Source organism: Rhamphochromis longiceps, linkage group LG5 (assembly GCF_057381845.1).
Source record: "Rhamphochromis longiceps isolate RC_006_pf linkage group LG5, R_longiceps_female_GT1.1, whole genome shotgun sequence".
Lineage (NCBI taxonomy): Eukaryota > Metazoa > Chordata > Actinopteri > Cichliformes > Cichlidae > Rhamphochromis > Rhamphochromis longiceps.
The window spans coordinates 20,498,503-20,513,781 of record NC_140561.1 but is presented as its reverse complement, the minus strand read 5'-3'; the positions used below and the strand labels follow the sequence as shown (position 1 = coordinate 20,513,781).

At 41.2% G+C, this 15,279-nt stretch overlaps 2 protein-coding genes across 2 annotated transcripts; one reads left to right on the top strand and one right to left on the bottom strand.

The window, feature by feature from the left end:
• Nucleotides 1–4,496: 4,496 nt before the first annotated feature.
• On the bottom strand, nucleotides 4,497–11,369 carry ccdc174 (coiled-coil domain containing 174). Its single transcript, XM_085406506.1, has 11 exons — nucleotides 11,242–11,369; nucleotides 10,910–11,017; nucleotides 10,715–10,815; nucleotides 10,574–10,632; nucleotides 10,340–10,487; nucleotides 9,043–9,138; nucleotides 8,809–8,945; nucleotides 8,383–8,477; nucleotides 7,836–7,983; nucleotides 7,581–7,733; nucleotides 4,497–6,287 (listed from the first exon to the last, which is right to left on the bottom strand). Exons 1-11 carry the CDS (start codon nucleotides 11,281–11,283, stop codon nucleotides 5,740–5,742), a joined length of 1,635 nt encoding a protein of 544 aa, XP_085262632.1. The 5' UTR covers nucleotides 11,284–11,369; the 3' UTR covers nucleotides 4,497–5,739.
• A 2,257-nt stretch (nucleotides 11,370–13,626) lies between these two features.
• ghrl (ghrelin/obestatin prepropeptide) lies at nucleotides 13,627–14,957 on the top strand. The gene is made up of 4 exons (XM_085407927.1): nucleotides 13,627–13,769; nucleotides 14,142–14,219; nucleotides 14,307–14,418; nucleotides 14,509–14,957. The coding sequence occupies exons 1-4, from the start codon at nucleotides 13,656–13,658 to the stop codon at nucleotides 14,526–14,528; spliced, it is 324 nt and encodes a 107-aa protein (XP_085264053.1). The 5' UTR covers nucleotides 13,627–13,655; the 3' UTR covers nucleotides 14,529–14,957.
• Nucleotides 14,958–15,279: the final 322 nt, after the last annotated feature.

The following is a 15,279-nucleotide window of genomic DNA, read 5'->3' as shown; positions in this document are numbered from 1 at the left end:
TAAATAATAATTATACAAAGAGTTTGCCTTCAGACAGAGGCAGGCCAGCTGTTTCCCTTCTTCCCAGTGAACAAGTGGCTGTAGCTGCACTTTTGATTTTAGTATCTCCACTACAAAGCCAAAAAAATCTAATTTGATCAATTTCGATTAATTACAGACTTGAGGACACAGAAAATGTTTGCCTCAATATATCAATATAATAATCAGGATCAGCTCCAAACTATACAAACTTTAATACAAAGAGTCAGTGTGAAACCTCTGCACTGCTCTAGTTTATCTGAACCTCTCTGGAGCACGAGGAGAGGATTTATTTGATCTCCCAGTGCCAGTAGTTTGATGTTGCAGGTAGAAGGGATAAACGCTGCAGCTCACTGGCCTGGTTTGCTTTTTATGTCAGTGTAAGTGCATTAACAGGGGGACAGACCTTCTCTTCCCACCTCTCTGGATCAGGGCCCTGCAGAGATTAGATCATCAGTTCAAGTCTAGAGGGCATCGCTGAGAAAGTGGTGCACATCACCCCCAGTTTGCAACCTTCAGCACTGAGTGGCTTCATAGTTGCATCAACACATGTGTGGCTGTTGGCGAAACTTAATGCTTTTGATTTACCCCCAAAAAATTATTAGGGGAAAAAAAACATCAGAGTGCATTGTAAGTATCCTTGATGTGCAGATCATTTATTGTCCATTAAGAAAATGGCTGATTGCCATTTTTGCTCACCCAGAGCAGAATTAAAATGCCACACAGAAATACAGAAATGATTTCCCAGTGTGGCTGATCCTTGAGAGAAAGGCAGATCTGTCAGCAGGACACACCTTCATGTCCCTAATAAGTGATTAGATTCATTAAAGTGATAAGTCAGCAAGTCAAATCTTGTTCAGTCTTTGGTAAAACTGCACACAAAAGGCACTGACTTACTTCTTGGCCCCACTCAGTTAAGGCTGTATGGTCAGATTAGTCGTGGTCAGTGTTCGGAGCCACTCACTTTGGACAGCAGTGACTGAAACTGAGAAATATTGACTTTGATTTTGAAATTTGATGACATTGACACATTTAATTTACCACTAGGTGCATCTTGGTCGTGCTGGGCTTTTAGACATGTCTTAGAGATTTAACAAGGTGTTAGAAACATTCCTCAGAGATTTTTGGTCCACATTGACATGATGGCGTCACACGGTTTCTGCAGATACGACAGCCGCACATCCATGATGCAATTTTCCTGTTACACTAGAACTCAAAGGTGCTCCACTGGATTGAGATCTGGAGACTGTGGAAGCCATTTGAGTTCAGGGAACTTACTGACATGTTCAGGAAATCAGTTTGAGATGATCTGAGCTCTGTGACATGGTGTGCTATCCTGCTGGAAGCAGCCACCAGAAGATCACTATGATAATAAAAGGAAGGACGTGATTGGCAACAGTAATGGGGTGGCTGTGATGTTTACGCAATATTTAGCTGTATTGGGGCCCAAAACCGTATCGGTAAAGCATTCCCCATACCATTTCACTCCTGAACTCTGATACAGACGGATCATTATCATTTTCTTTAAGCCAAATTCTGGCCCAATCGAGACTAATCTGGTCAGGCAATGCTTTGCCACTCTTCTGTTGTCCAATTTTAGTGAGCTTGTGTGAATTGTAGCCTCAGGTTCTTGTTCTGAGCTGACAGGAGTGGCACTTGGTGTGCTCTTCTTCTGCTTCAGCCCATCTGCTTCAAAGTTTGATGTCTTGTGCTCTCCTGCATACCTCGGTTGTGTCGAGTGGTTATTTTAGTTGCTGTTGCCTTCATTTCAGCTCGATGTAGTCTGGCCATTCTCTGACCTCTGGCATTAGCAAGAAGTTTTCACGCAGGGATCTGGTGCTCACTGGACATTTTCTCTTTTTTCCAATCAGCCTCTTTAAAGCCTGGAAACCATTGTGTGGGGAAATCCGGAGAGGACCAGGAGTTTCTGACATGTCTGGAACCAGCAATCACAGTCAATTAAAGTCATCATTCAAAGTCACTTAAGTCTAATTTCTTCCCCATTCTGAGGCTCAGTTCGAAGTTCAGCAGCTTGACTTGACTGTGTCTAGTTTTTAGCATGTGAGTAACTGTGTCAACAAGCAGTTGAAAAGTGTACCAGTGGCCAGTCAGTGTAAGCTTTAGATGACATACAAACAAAAACAAAATGAAAATCACTGTTTTCTAGTTTGATTGTTTGTTTTTTCATTTCACAGGCAACTTTTTTGGCAATAAACAGACTGTCCAAAGATTATACATGTCACTATTGTTATTACCTTAATTATGTTTATATAGAGTGAGTGATACTTCCAGCTTAATCCTTTTATCAGCACACTAATTTGCTTACAATGACCGTGCACCTGAAACATGATGCTGGTGTTCAGCAATTTAGATTGATTATGATCTACATATTACTCTTAGTGTTTTATCATGCTAACATTTGCTGAGCACACAGTGGAAGCCGAGGCTGATTAAGTGTCATTAGTTTGCATAAATCTGGTCATAAACCAAAGTACTGGACAAATTTAAACTCGGCCAGTTGTTGAGGGATTTCACTAAAAGCCACAAATATCACGTTTATGGTGGCTGTAAAGAAAAACCCAGAGCATTTTTAATATCCTGGGAAAAACAGTCTGTGATAATCACTCCAAAACCTGCTGAGTTATTTCAGTCTGGACCAAAAAAATGAACCAGCTGAGCGATACCATTAAAAGGAACCATGTGGGAGGAAATAAATTATTATTTTGCTCTTTAACTCACTATATGACTTTTAGTCTGTGAGGTCCTGTTACTATAGAAACATATTGTCACCCCACAGGCAGAAAATTTACCTGGCACCAGTTTAGCTTCAACAGTGCATACAAACACATGCTTGACAGAGATACACACACAAATACATCTACCTACCAGTGACACAGTGCTTCAGCTGTCTGAGAGTGCATGGACTCAATGTGAGACTAGAGTAACAAAAAGAGGAAAAAAAACATCATGTTTAAGGTTACAATTGGGTCAAAAATCTACCTCAACAGGAAGATAAACCCAATATGTGTTGGAGAGATCAACAAAACACACAATGCGCCAAACTAACATTCTCGTTAGAGAGGAAACAAGGGAGGGAGAACCCAGGCCAAATATCTAACTGGAAGGCTAATAGGGTGATGAGGGTCAAGTGGTAAATCAGGCTTTTTATTAATCCCTTGAATAGCTCCCTGGTGAGGTGTGTTGTGATTTTTCTGTGGAGCTGCACAGGGTCAGAGGTCAGAATGAGAAAACTGATAACCGTCTGTGTTATGTTTCAGCACATGTAAACCAACATTATCCCACGGCAGAAGTGCTGTCCTTTGTAACGTAATGCTGCATGCCTGAATCTCCGTTATAGGGTAATTTTAGATGCTTTTATGTAACAGCCTGCATTCAGCCCGCATTCAGAGTCAATCAGCATGATTAAAGCTAGTTTTGAGTCACTCTCATAACAGTGATGTGAGGTTATTTAGCTGAGCAGTTGTTATATTGGGCTCTGCTAAATTCTCTCCAAAGATGAACGATGGCCTGGATTTAGACATGTACACATGATCAAGAAGACCTGCTAAAGTTCAACCCGAGTATCAGAATGAAGAAAAAAAAAGTGATTTTAAGTTGTTAGTGCCAGACAGGCTGGTCTGAGTATTTCAGAAATTGCTCCTCTTCTGGGATTTTCCCACAGAACCATCTCAAGGGTTTACAGAGAACGGTGTGAAAAAAAGAAAATATCCAGTGAGTGGTAGTTCTCAGCGTGAACATGTCATGTTGATGCCAGAGCTCAGAGGACAATGGTCAGACTACTTCAAGCTCATAGCAACAAAATAGTAACTTAAATAAACAGTTTTCATAGCCAAGGTATGATTGCACATATCAAATATTAGAGATGGGTCACAGCAGCAGAAGACCACTCCTGTCAAATAAGAACAGGAAACTGAGGCTAATATTCACACAGGCTCACCATAACTGCACCTTTATTCAAGCATGTTTTTCCAAGAGAAGATTGGAGAAAAAAAGGTTTCCCAGTTTGGATTGGCAAAGGAATAAATCGAGGCATCAGAAGATGCTATGCCGAAGCCAGTTTTGAGACAAAGCATAAGAATTTCCTTAATAAATACTCAGTAAATAAACAACTAACAAAGGCTACTGCAACTCTTAAAGGAATAGTGAAGAAATCAATGAACCGTCACTTGAACTTCACATAAAAGTGTATGTGGTACCATCTGGTGGATATTTATATACTGCAACTAAATTACACACTCCCAGATTCCAAACAGCTCCGTGAGCCGACTGACATTAAACACAAATATGAATCATTTTGTGATATACTCTTGCAAGAAAAATTTATGAACCCCTTGGAAGGATTTAGCAGGATTTTTGTTTTGGTTACTCATAAAAGAACGGTTGATCTTCATCTAAGCAAAAACCCACAAATGGTTTTAACTTTATAGGATAGGATAAGCTTTATTTGTCAGTTGCAGTTGCCAGGAGCTGAAATGACAGACCTAGTCGACCATACAGACAATACATAATATACAAACTTACATTGGGGAGACAGGTCCGGCTAGGGAGCAAAAAAGGGGTAGACAGTGAGATATGTAACATATAGGGGCAAAGTTCAGGAGAAAAAAAAGGGGGTTTCTGCCCATGATGACTTCCAACAAGGGAGTCATCATGAGGAGAAAACAGGAAACTCCATAGCACATAAAGAAGCACAGATCATCACACTATACGCCATGAAACACAGACAAGCACCATAGGGGCGGGGATTACGCCGATGTACACAGCGGTCGCGAACGCTGCAGTTCCTCGCGCCTCCAGCTGAGCCGCTGTCTCCATCGAGCGAGGTAAGCATCCGGGGAAGGGAGTGTGGTGAGTGCATATCAGTATCAGTGTGCATGTGTGCATGTCGGGGTGTGTGTCCTTTCGCCTGTTAGGCAAAGATCAACAGTCCTACGCAGGTGGCCTTGATGAATAGGGCAGAGAGTCAGTTCGTTCTCATTATCGTCTCTCCTGGAAGAATGTTGTTGTTCTCCTCGGCGTCAACCTTCAAGCAGCTGGCGCCGTCAGGGGTGGAGGCATAGCCGCATTAGAGATGGAGGTAACTGGTTTAGGTCGAACGAACTGCATCCATTTTACACTCGTCCTAATGTCCATCACTGGTCTCCAGTCTCTCACTGGTCTCTCTTTTAAGAGCCGTGAGCTCCTCGAAGATCTTTCCCATATTTCGTTCAGTGCACTCACCGCTCTTCCCACAGTTTCGATCAGAGCGGCTAGCCTTGTGGGGTTTTGAACAGCAGTCACCTGCACGATGACAATTCATTTTTGATCATTTCTCTCCAGAAAACGGTGTAACTTCAGTATGTCAGGTCAAGGCAGAAGATCTCAGCTGGCTTCAGGTCACTGGTCTCTGCCTGACCTCTGACCCTGAAGTAACAAGGCATTGCATGACATCCCCTCAGTCATTCTTCGTAGCTGGATTAAAGTTTTGATATTCATGTGCAGTGCTTGAGCAGAAATTAATCATTAATCCCTTCTGTGACCAAAATACACACAAACACAAATGATGCACTCTTGATATTTATTAAATATCTAAACTCCAAAAAGCTGACATATTGTGTTTTATTGTTTTTGTGATTTACTCTATAAACAAAGAGCGAGAAAAAAAGAGCAGTGTTTAAACTCACAATATGACCCAACTACACATCAAGCAGTATTTAGACATCAGGTGGAGTTCCTGTAGAAGGACAACATGTCATCCAGACTTTGAGGAGGGCCCTGGTGGAGTTGCTGGGTTTGGCTGTCACCTGCAGGTTGCGCCTGGCTCTGCACCTGAGGTGGATACTGGGGTGGATATTGATGTGGGAACGGTGGTGGAAATGGAGGAAGGAGGTGAGGTGGGCTTGCAAACTGAGGAGTAGGTGGAGGAGGAAATGGAGGATAAAATAGCGGGTGAGGGGGATACTGGGGATGAAAGGGGGGAGCCGACAGCGACGAGCTGTCTGAGGGCGGTGGCTGTGCAGACGGGGGAGGGTTTGGTTGAGGTTCAGGAGGTGAAGATGCAGTTTTAGACCGAGGTTGTGGTTCTGCTTTGCTCTCAGAGATTCCTCCTGGAGCTCTTGCCCACTTGAAGGACATGTTGGATTTATTCTCCTCATTTTTATACTTTCCTGGTTTCGGCCTCTTGTCATCTGCAAAGTATGCAGACGGAGGTGCAAATTCAGTATCCCGCTCCTCCCGACGCCGACTTTTCCACTCAGTAAACATGAACTCTGAAAGGAAACAAAGACAAAAGCTAATGTTAGGGAGGTTACATTCCAGAAAACAGAGGTGCCTTGATCCTTAAAACTCCACCTAAAAGTGACATAAAGCCAATCTGTCAATCTATTATTGGATGGTGCTGAATTTATTAGAAGAACTAGCTAGGCTTTGATCCAAACAGCCAAGCAAATATGAATGGAATTTCCAGAAAACTGGCTGAAGAAGGATGCAAATAAATAACTACTTCCATCCACTTGTGCTGTGCTAATAATAGAAGCTGGACACTTCAGGATGAACAGCTGGTGGTAGTCATTTTTATAGTCAGAAGAGGCTGACTTTGGAGCACAGCTCAGTTGGAGTTATAGATAGTTGTAGACTTGCCTTTCCCTGATATTAAAGGTGATTATCAGCCCTGGTTCAAAGAGCAAATGAGCACTAACAAATTGCATAAAAGTGCAACTGTGACAGCAGTCAGTCACCTCTGACATTTACTGTCACCTGACCTGACTTGCCTTCACCACCTGCTCATAGACTGCATTAAGTCAATAAAAGCTCTCACACAGTCATTATGAGTCCTGTTCATAATGCAGATCAAGGAAAAGGAAATACAAGCAATGAGCACTGTGGGGCCTGGCTCTTCTCTATGCATCAAATGTCATGAGGAGTTTGGCGTCACCATTGTTGGCTGAATGTGGGTGTGCAGAGGGCAGAGTATGAGGCTGACCACACATTTCCGCGTGGTCTATTATCTATAACAGGAACGCTGACTTTTGGCACACAAATATCTTCAGCTTTTGTGCATTTGTACTTCTTTTAGCAGTTTTATAAATGAGACTCTCTGAAGTTTTCATCTGCAAACATAGTTGCTCTGCTCTGTATTTGCAATAATTTCCACAAATAAAAAAAAAAAATACACATCTCAACATTACTACAGCCTAAAGCAGTGTGAGCTCATCAAATGGAAAACCAAATAGTCTTTTTATTGGAGTACTGTATATTATACTATAACTATCAGTTGGGGACTTGAACTTTGGGTTTTTCACAACACATTTTGATTTGTTACAGAAGGACAAACAAGTGTTACTAATAATATCAATGTCTCTGTTTGAATCAAGGGTCCCAGTTAAATCATGCCAGTGACCCAGCATGCATGACACAGAAACCGCTGTATCTAAATAATGAATTAACTTCATCATCGACAGAAAAGAAAACATCCTATTTAACGTGTTATCTAGCTGAAACATACAGCACATTTATTATATTCATAACATGAAAGTGTTTTTTTTTTTTTAAATGAGACTTACCTTTGCCTCTGTCCCACTCTCTGACATGAGGAACTCCTGGTTTGGTGTCTCTCCTCTCCTGGATCTCCACTTCCACCTTCTTGAGTATGCTGACCTCTGGGCACTCCTCTGGTTGAGGGGAGGTCCCTGTTGTTTCAAATTCCTCTTCCTCTCCTGAAACCAAGAATTCATAACTGTTCTTACTAGCATTCGTGCGATCATTGAACTGAAGCCTGCAAACAAATTTTCTACACAAACAGCCGTGCAGATCCGAACCTTCATTCTCTTCTTCTTTCTCCTCTTCCTCTGTACCATCCAGCTTGGCCTTCTTCATCTTCCTCTGCCTTACCTTGGCTAGTCGAGCCTGTAGGATGGCCTGCTTCCTCTCCTTCAGTCGTTCTCTCTTTGTGCGCTGATCTGTAGTCTGCAGGACAGAACAGGTGGAATAAAACACTTATTAGATTATAAAGTAATAAATAATTCCTGATGGATCTAATTTAAATGACAATCACAATCTAAATATTTTTATTACATTATAAATGTTCAGTGTTGTAAACAGTTAAATAATTCCTTTATTAATTCTCTCCATTGTTATCAAATTATCTCTTTCTCTTGTATGTACAATTTTGCACTTCCTCACATAACAAGGCCTTCAATATGGGCCTGTGGTGCTTTTATCAATGTTTTTTTTTTATTATTCTTTATGCTGCTGCTATAACACAGTCATTCCCCTGGGATGAATAGAATATCTATATGTCCATCCCTCTATCAGAAACCATAATGCTGTCCTGGGCCGGCATTTTACATGTGTTTAATAGCTCACCTGATCTCTAAGCATGTCCAGAGTTTCTCTCTGTTTTTGCCGCTGCTCCTGATCCTGAGAGAATGCGTAGTACCCCACACCAAGGTCCCGAGCCTCTGAGATAAGAACAACAACAGTAAGACAACAGTTTCAAACCTGCAAACCAAACTTCCTCTGTTTCAAAGTGTAGCGTAGCATAAAAAAAGACCTTATTTTCAGTCCATAAATTCTTTTGGTATATATTATTTGGCAAAGAATTCAGTGGCGATTAAGCAAAACCCACAAAGATCTAACTTCAAACTCTCAAGATCACCATTAACTCTGTAGCCAACTATGAGGAAAGATGACACAGGCTCAATACTAATCTGTAACCACAAACAAATCGCCTTGTGGCTGACTGAGTGAAAGACGATGTAAGGGCTCAAAGCTCTTTGCTGTGACACTAACCCTGTTGTCTGATATCCTCATAGTGAATCGGTCCAACAGGCCTTTTCATTGCCTCCTCTTCCTCCCTCTCCCACTCCTGCCTCTGCAGCTCTCGTCGCATGTCTTCTGAGAGTAATGTCTTGTCTGATGAAGCTTTTCTACAGGGACCAGGCATATCCAAAAGAGTTAAGAGTTTCAAATATTTCATTACCATCCTTGAAGAAAAAAAAAAAATCACAATACATAAATAATTACCCTTTCCCTTGAAGGTCTTGGTCCATTTTCTTAAAGTCTGGCAGGTCTTTTTTCATGCACCGCCGAGATCGTCCCAAAGCATCCACAAAGTCCACCCTGCAGAGAAAAAAAATAGTTGTTTTTGTTTTTTTAAATATTGTGACAAATAACACAAGGCCTTTTGTTTATCTGTAATGTCAAAAAGCAGTGATAGAGTCTGATCACTCCTTCTATATTCGCAGAGCAAAAATTGTTATTTGCATATAGTGGCTGATAAAAACTTTCTGGCTTCTCAATCATTCAGTTCATGGTAGTCTAGAAAACTGAACTAAGTTTGTGAAGATGTCTCAGCTCTTATACAAGAGGCTTCTTCTGTTCTAAAAACAAAAGGTGGCAAGCCCCAGGTGCTTCTACAAACATTTGTGAAAGAATGGGTCGCTCTTAGGAGCTCCTTACCACCTGTGCAACAGGTTCAATTGTGAAATTTACTCGCTACTAAATATTCAACACTCAGCTGTTACTGGTATTATAACAAAATGGAACTAACTGTGAACAGCAGCAGCTCAGCCATGAAGGGGTAGACCATGTAAATTCACAGAGCAGTGTCAGCGGATGCTGAGGTGTACATTGTGCAGAGGTCGCCAACTTTCTGCAGAGTCAATCGCTACAGACCTACAAAATTCACGTGGCCTTCAGATTAGCTCAAGAATAGTGGGTAGCCAGCATAATGGAATGAGTTTCTATGGCCGAGCAGCTGCCACTGGATTCTACAGCAGTGGTTTCAGCTTCTTGGTTCCAGTGAAAGGAACTCTGCATACTGAGACGTTTTTGACAATTTCATTCTTTTAATATTGTGGAAATAGTTTGGGGATCGGCCCTTCCTGTTTCAACATGACTGAGCACCAGTGCACAAAGCAAGGTTGATAAAGACTTGGATGAGCAAGTTTGGAGTGGAAGAATTTGACTGGCCTGCACAGAATCCTGACCACTGCTGAATTAGAGTGCCAACTATGAGCCAGGCCTTCTCATCAAACATTATTGTCTGACCTTGCAAATGTGCTTCTAAAAGAATAGTCAAAAATTCCCATAAACTCACTCCTAAACCTGTGGAAAGCTGAAAGATATGAAGCTAAGCGTGGGCCAGTATTATCTTAAACCCTATGGATTAAGAAAGGAATGCCACTCAAGACAGACAAGTGAATATTTTTGGCAACATAATGTATTAGCAAATACTGGAAAACATATAAGCCTAATATTGATATGTTATATGATGCCAGCACAAGTTGAATATTGATGAATGCAATCAATGTGAAGTTACCATTCTTCATCCGGGTTCTCAGGAGGAGGGACGGGTGATGAGCTGAGTTGCTCCTCGTCCTCTTTCTCCTTCTGGGCAAGTGTTTCTCTCTTTTTGTCAATAATCTTCTGGGTGAAGTCAACAAGGAACAGCCCTTCCGTCTCTTCATCTGATGAGTTACACAACAAGGTAAATACAAAGTATGCCCACTTTGATGCTGTTGTAGCAGACATAAGGCACAAACAGTTCACCAACCAGGAAAGTCTCCTTTAGTCATCTGTTCGTAGAGTCTCGCCTTCTCCTCCAACTTCCGCCTGTCGAGAGAGTAGAAAAAAAAGCTGTGAGAGGTTTTGGTCCACCTGTTATACAGAAAAACTTCAGCAGTACTGAACTCACCTTGCTGTATCGATGGTGCTCCGCTCCTCTTCCAGCTGCTCTGCATCTTTAGCAGCTCTTGCTGAAACACCCGCATTTTGTTTATTCCAGATGTTGGGCTTCTGCAGAGGAACATGTGGAGAGGAAAATTAGAAACGTGAGTCAGTCATTGCACGCCATTATAAAAAAAACGTTCAGAAATCACTCGTGCTGTACCTTATCTTTTGATTTTGCTTTGAATCCTGCTCCAGAAGTTTCTTGTCCAAGTTTCTGCCGTTTGAACTGCTCCTGTTTCCTGTACAGCTCAGCTTTAAGGTCCACTAGCTGCACGAAATAAAACCGAAATTTAAGGTTTAGCTGTTTATTCTCCAAAGAAAAAAAAAACTAACAAACGTTATGTATTTCTTCTAAATACAGTCCATGCTCGTTGTATGTGCTGCTAGCAACCATGAGAGTAAGTTAGCTATGTTTATCCGTATAATTAAGCTTAAGCGTCTACAGTTTCTGTCAAACAAATATTTGAAGAGCTGCCTGTACATTCAACTCACCGATGAAGCAGTCACGTCTAAAGGTTTCTTCTTTTTATCCATTTCCCCTACACCTTAATCTCCAGTTTGTTGCTGTTTGCTGGAGTCCGACTTCTTCGTTGGTATTTCTGTTGCTACCAAACTGTCGCTTTACAGCCAACTAGTGGCGTCTCTCCGACACTGCACGCATTTCCGTTTCAAACGTTCATTCTTACTTTCACCGTTTTTGTTAAAAAGTAACTATAAACTAAAATAAAATGAGATGACTATTGTCTAGTCTAGATAAAGGAAAACAGATTTTATAAGGAAGGGAAAAAAAGTCGTGCAGACTCCCTCCTGCACGACTTTTAGTAGTTTTATAGTTTTCTTTTTCTTGTCTTTTTTGCTTTATGGGTGATTATATGCATTTATGTGCGAGATAGTTATGAAAATTGCTTTAATTGCAACAGGGCTATTGGCATTAATCCAAGGTTTAGAATCCAACACAATTTCAATATGTTTAGGAGGACAAAAGTGTCTGCACCCTTGTTGGGTAGAAGCTTTTTTGGATAAACTTACCATTTCCTCAATGAAAATTAAACACATCCCAAAAGTGTTTGGGGGGGGGGGGGGGGGGGGGGTTGTTTTTGAAATTGAGAGTTTTCATCAAAAGATGGGTACAGTGTGTTCATTAAGGGGTGGACATGGTCGGCAACAATACTCAGGTAAGCTGTGGAAATTAAAGGATGATCAGTTGGTATTGAGGGGGACAAAAATGTCCCCTGCAGACTGATCTGCTGTTATGAGACAGGATGGATACATGCTTCTGCTTATCCTTTTCAGGGTCGCGGGGAGCGCTAGAGCCTATCCCAGCTGTCATAGGGCGAGAGGCAGGGTACACCCTGCCAACACACAGGGACAGACAACCATTCACACTCACACATTCACACCGAGTGGCAATTTGGTTTATCCAATTAACCTATCCCCACAAGCTGCATGTCGGTGGACGGTGGGAGGAAGCCGGAGTACCCGGAGGGAACCTACGCAAACACGGGGAGAACATGCAAACTCCACACAGAAAGACTCAGGACCTTCTTGCTGTGCGGCAACAGTGCTAACTACCGTGCCACCGTGCTGCCTTGCTTTCAGACTGTTTATTGTTTATTTCCTGAACATCTTAATGTCACAGCCTCATTTTCCTATCCTGAGAAACCGAGTGCGGTCTTCTGTTGCTGTAACCCATCTGCTTCAAAATTGAATGTGCTGCAAATTCAGAGATGCTCTTCTGTGCACATTGGCTGTAACGAGGGACCGAGTTACTGCTTGACTACCAGTCAATGATTATTTTCTCTTTTTTCATACCATTCTCTGTAAACCCTATAGAAGGTTGTGAAATACTCAGGCCAGGCCATCTGGTGCTAACAACCATGCCACACTCAAAGTCACTTAAATCACCTTTCTTCCTCATTCTGATCTTCCATTTGAACTTCAGCAGGTCGTCTAGATCTTGTCTACATGGGTAAATGTATTGAGTTGAGGCTGATTAGATAATCGTGCTGAGTAATTGGACACGTGTACCTAACAAAGTATTGAGTAACCATATGATAGGTGTGATGCCTAAATAAGAAAAAAATTAAATACAGATTACTTTCCTAAATCAAAGAAATGTAATTACACTTCTTGGAGTAGCTGTCTGACCAATGCAAGTTTTTCCATTTCATATAAACTGTCCTTCATACTGTGTCTTATGCATGATGCTTTAGGCTTCGTGTATTTTGTCAATTGGTAGGCTGTTGATTTAAAAACTAAAAACCATTTTGAACCATCACAGTTCCACTGAAAGCACAATTACACAACACAAGCATGTAAATGTGAGTGAAAATCCTTGTAAATCAAATGCCACATGGCTGTGTCAATATCCGCTCCAGTTACTTTGGTTTATTTGTTTATTTCAGAGATATTAAAGTAGCATTCATTCCAGCTGAGCACTGATGTAATGATAACACTATGCTGATATAAATTTAAGTTTCCTGTCTAATCAAACATTAGATTATTGCTAACTTTATTACAGCTCTTGCCTGAGAGTCAGTGCTGCTGTAGAAGTCTGTGACTGCAATACTATTCTGTCCATAGCCCACTGATAAGATGTCCATCACACCTCATATCAGATCACAACACAGAAATGCCCACTTTGCTATCAGATTAAACATTTGAGCAGTCTTATGTTACCAAGATATGATCACACAACATCCTGTTACCGTTGTGTTCAGTGTTTTTTTTTTTTAAACCAGCATGAAGGAGGATGAAAGGTATATAAAGGTACGAAGATGGACAGAAAACAAAGAAAGTTAGATCCATATCAGAATCAGGTGAAAAGCATCAGAGCTGATTTTTAATAGACAACATCTTCATACTGTGTGCAGCAGATCCAGCAGTGGAGACGTTTTTCTTCCACCATGCTTCTGAAAAGAAACACCTGCCTGTTGGCTTTTCTCTTGTGTTCCTTGACCTTGTGGTGCAAGTCAACCAGTGCGGGCTCAAGCTTCCTCAGCCCATCACAGAAACCTCAGGTGAGATACTTTGTCCTAATTTATCTTTTTTTTTTAAACTACATTTTTATAAAATCTTTATGAAAACTTCACTCAGCGTTGGTTTCTTTTTAACGCTTGTAATAACCTATAAATATTTCAATGCTTCATGTTTTTTGTTTTCAGCCTTTGAGTTTAAACTTATTATCACCCATCATAACCACCAAAGCTTTAAGATGGACTAAAAATTAAAACTCTACCAGCTATTTAGACTGTGAACTCACCAACCAACCAGTGACATTATTCTGCACTGTACCTCACCCATGCCATTTGAATTAGGGAGGTTTTCTTATGTTAATTAAACCTCTTAAGTGGAAATTATTTCATAACAATGATGTCATTTTTAAATCACAGAACAAAGTGAAGTCCTCCAGAATCGGTCGCCAAGCCATGGAGGAGCCAAATCAAACCAATATGGACAAAACCATGACAGTGAGTTGGGGAAAAATACAAAACAAATACAGCCCATCTCCCAGCAGTCAATCCTGCAGCTTTGTGTTTTTTTTCTCTTCGGACCAGATAAGTGCGCCCTTTGAAATTGGCGTCACCTTGAGAGCAGAAGACTTGGCGGACTACATTGTAGAGCTGCAGGAGATTGTGCAACGCCTGCTGGGAAACACAGAATCAGCAGGTTGTCCCTTCTTTCTGGTTTATACAGTAAAAAAAGTGTTTCCTTTAAATATTACAATATATTTATATATATATATATTATTTTCCCCAGAGAGACCATCTCCTCGTTGAAGATCAGAGACTGTGTCAGTGTTTTCCATAATCAGCTTTAGTTATCTAAGTTATTAGACTGTGGTTAAATAACATGAAATACAAGATAAATGAATGATGCCTAAAACATTAAAATGCTTACCATGTGACCCTGTGTGTAAAATGGAACACATCAATCAGCCAAATAGCATTTCCTGGAGATTTCAGCCTCAAAGATTATGTTCATCATCAAGGGGTTGGTTCAGCTGTCATTATGAATTTCCCGGGGTGCAGCTTTAGGAAAAATGTCTCTCAAACACCCAAATGTTTAACTCACACTCTGACATTTTGCATTCATTATTAAAACTCCTGTGTCGGCAGAGAAATACGATCTAATGTTAGTCAACCTGTAAAAAATGATACCCTGTATAGATCACTACAGCACACACTATACCATCTGTCTCTTTAGGATTCGGGTATGCCTTATACAATAAAGCATCAATCAACCTTTTGTCTCACTGTATTATATTTAATGAGTCTTTAAATCAGAAGGTCTGTGATGCAACAGCTCATCCGGTTCATGATTTACAGGTTACCTGATGGGTGAATAACAGTTTTCTTGGTGGTAATTAGCTGTACTGCAAAAACTAACAATTAAAATCCACTGAGAAGTCAAGGAACCTCACAAACAGTTGTCCATCCATTTTCCGCCACTCACCCTGGGCTGGGCTGGCCGTGGGGGGCAGCAGCCTAAGCAGAGAAGCCCAGACTTCTCCCCAGCGCAGCTCAGGGA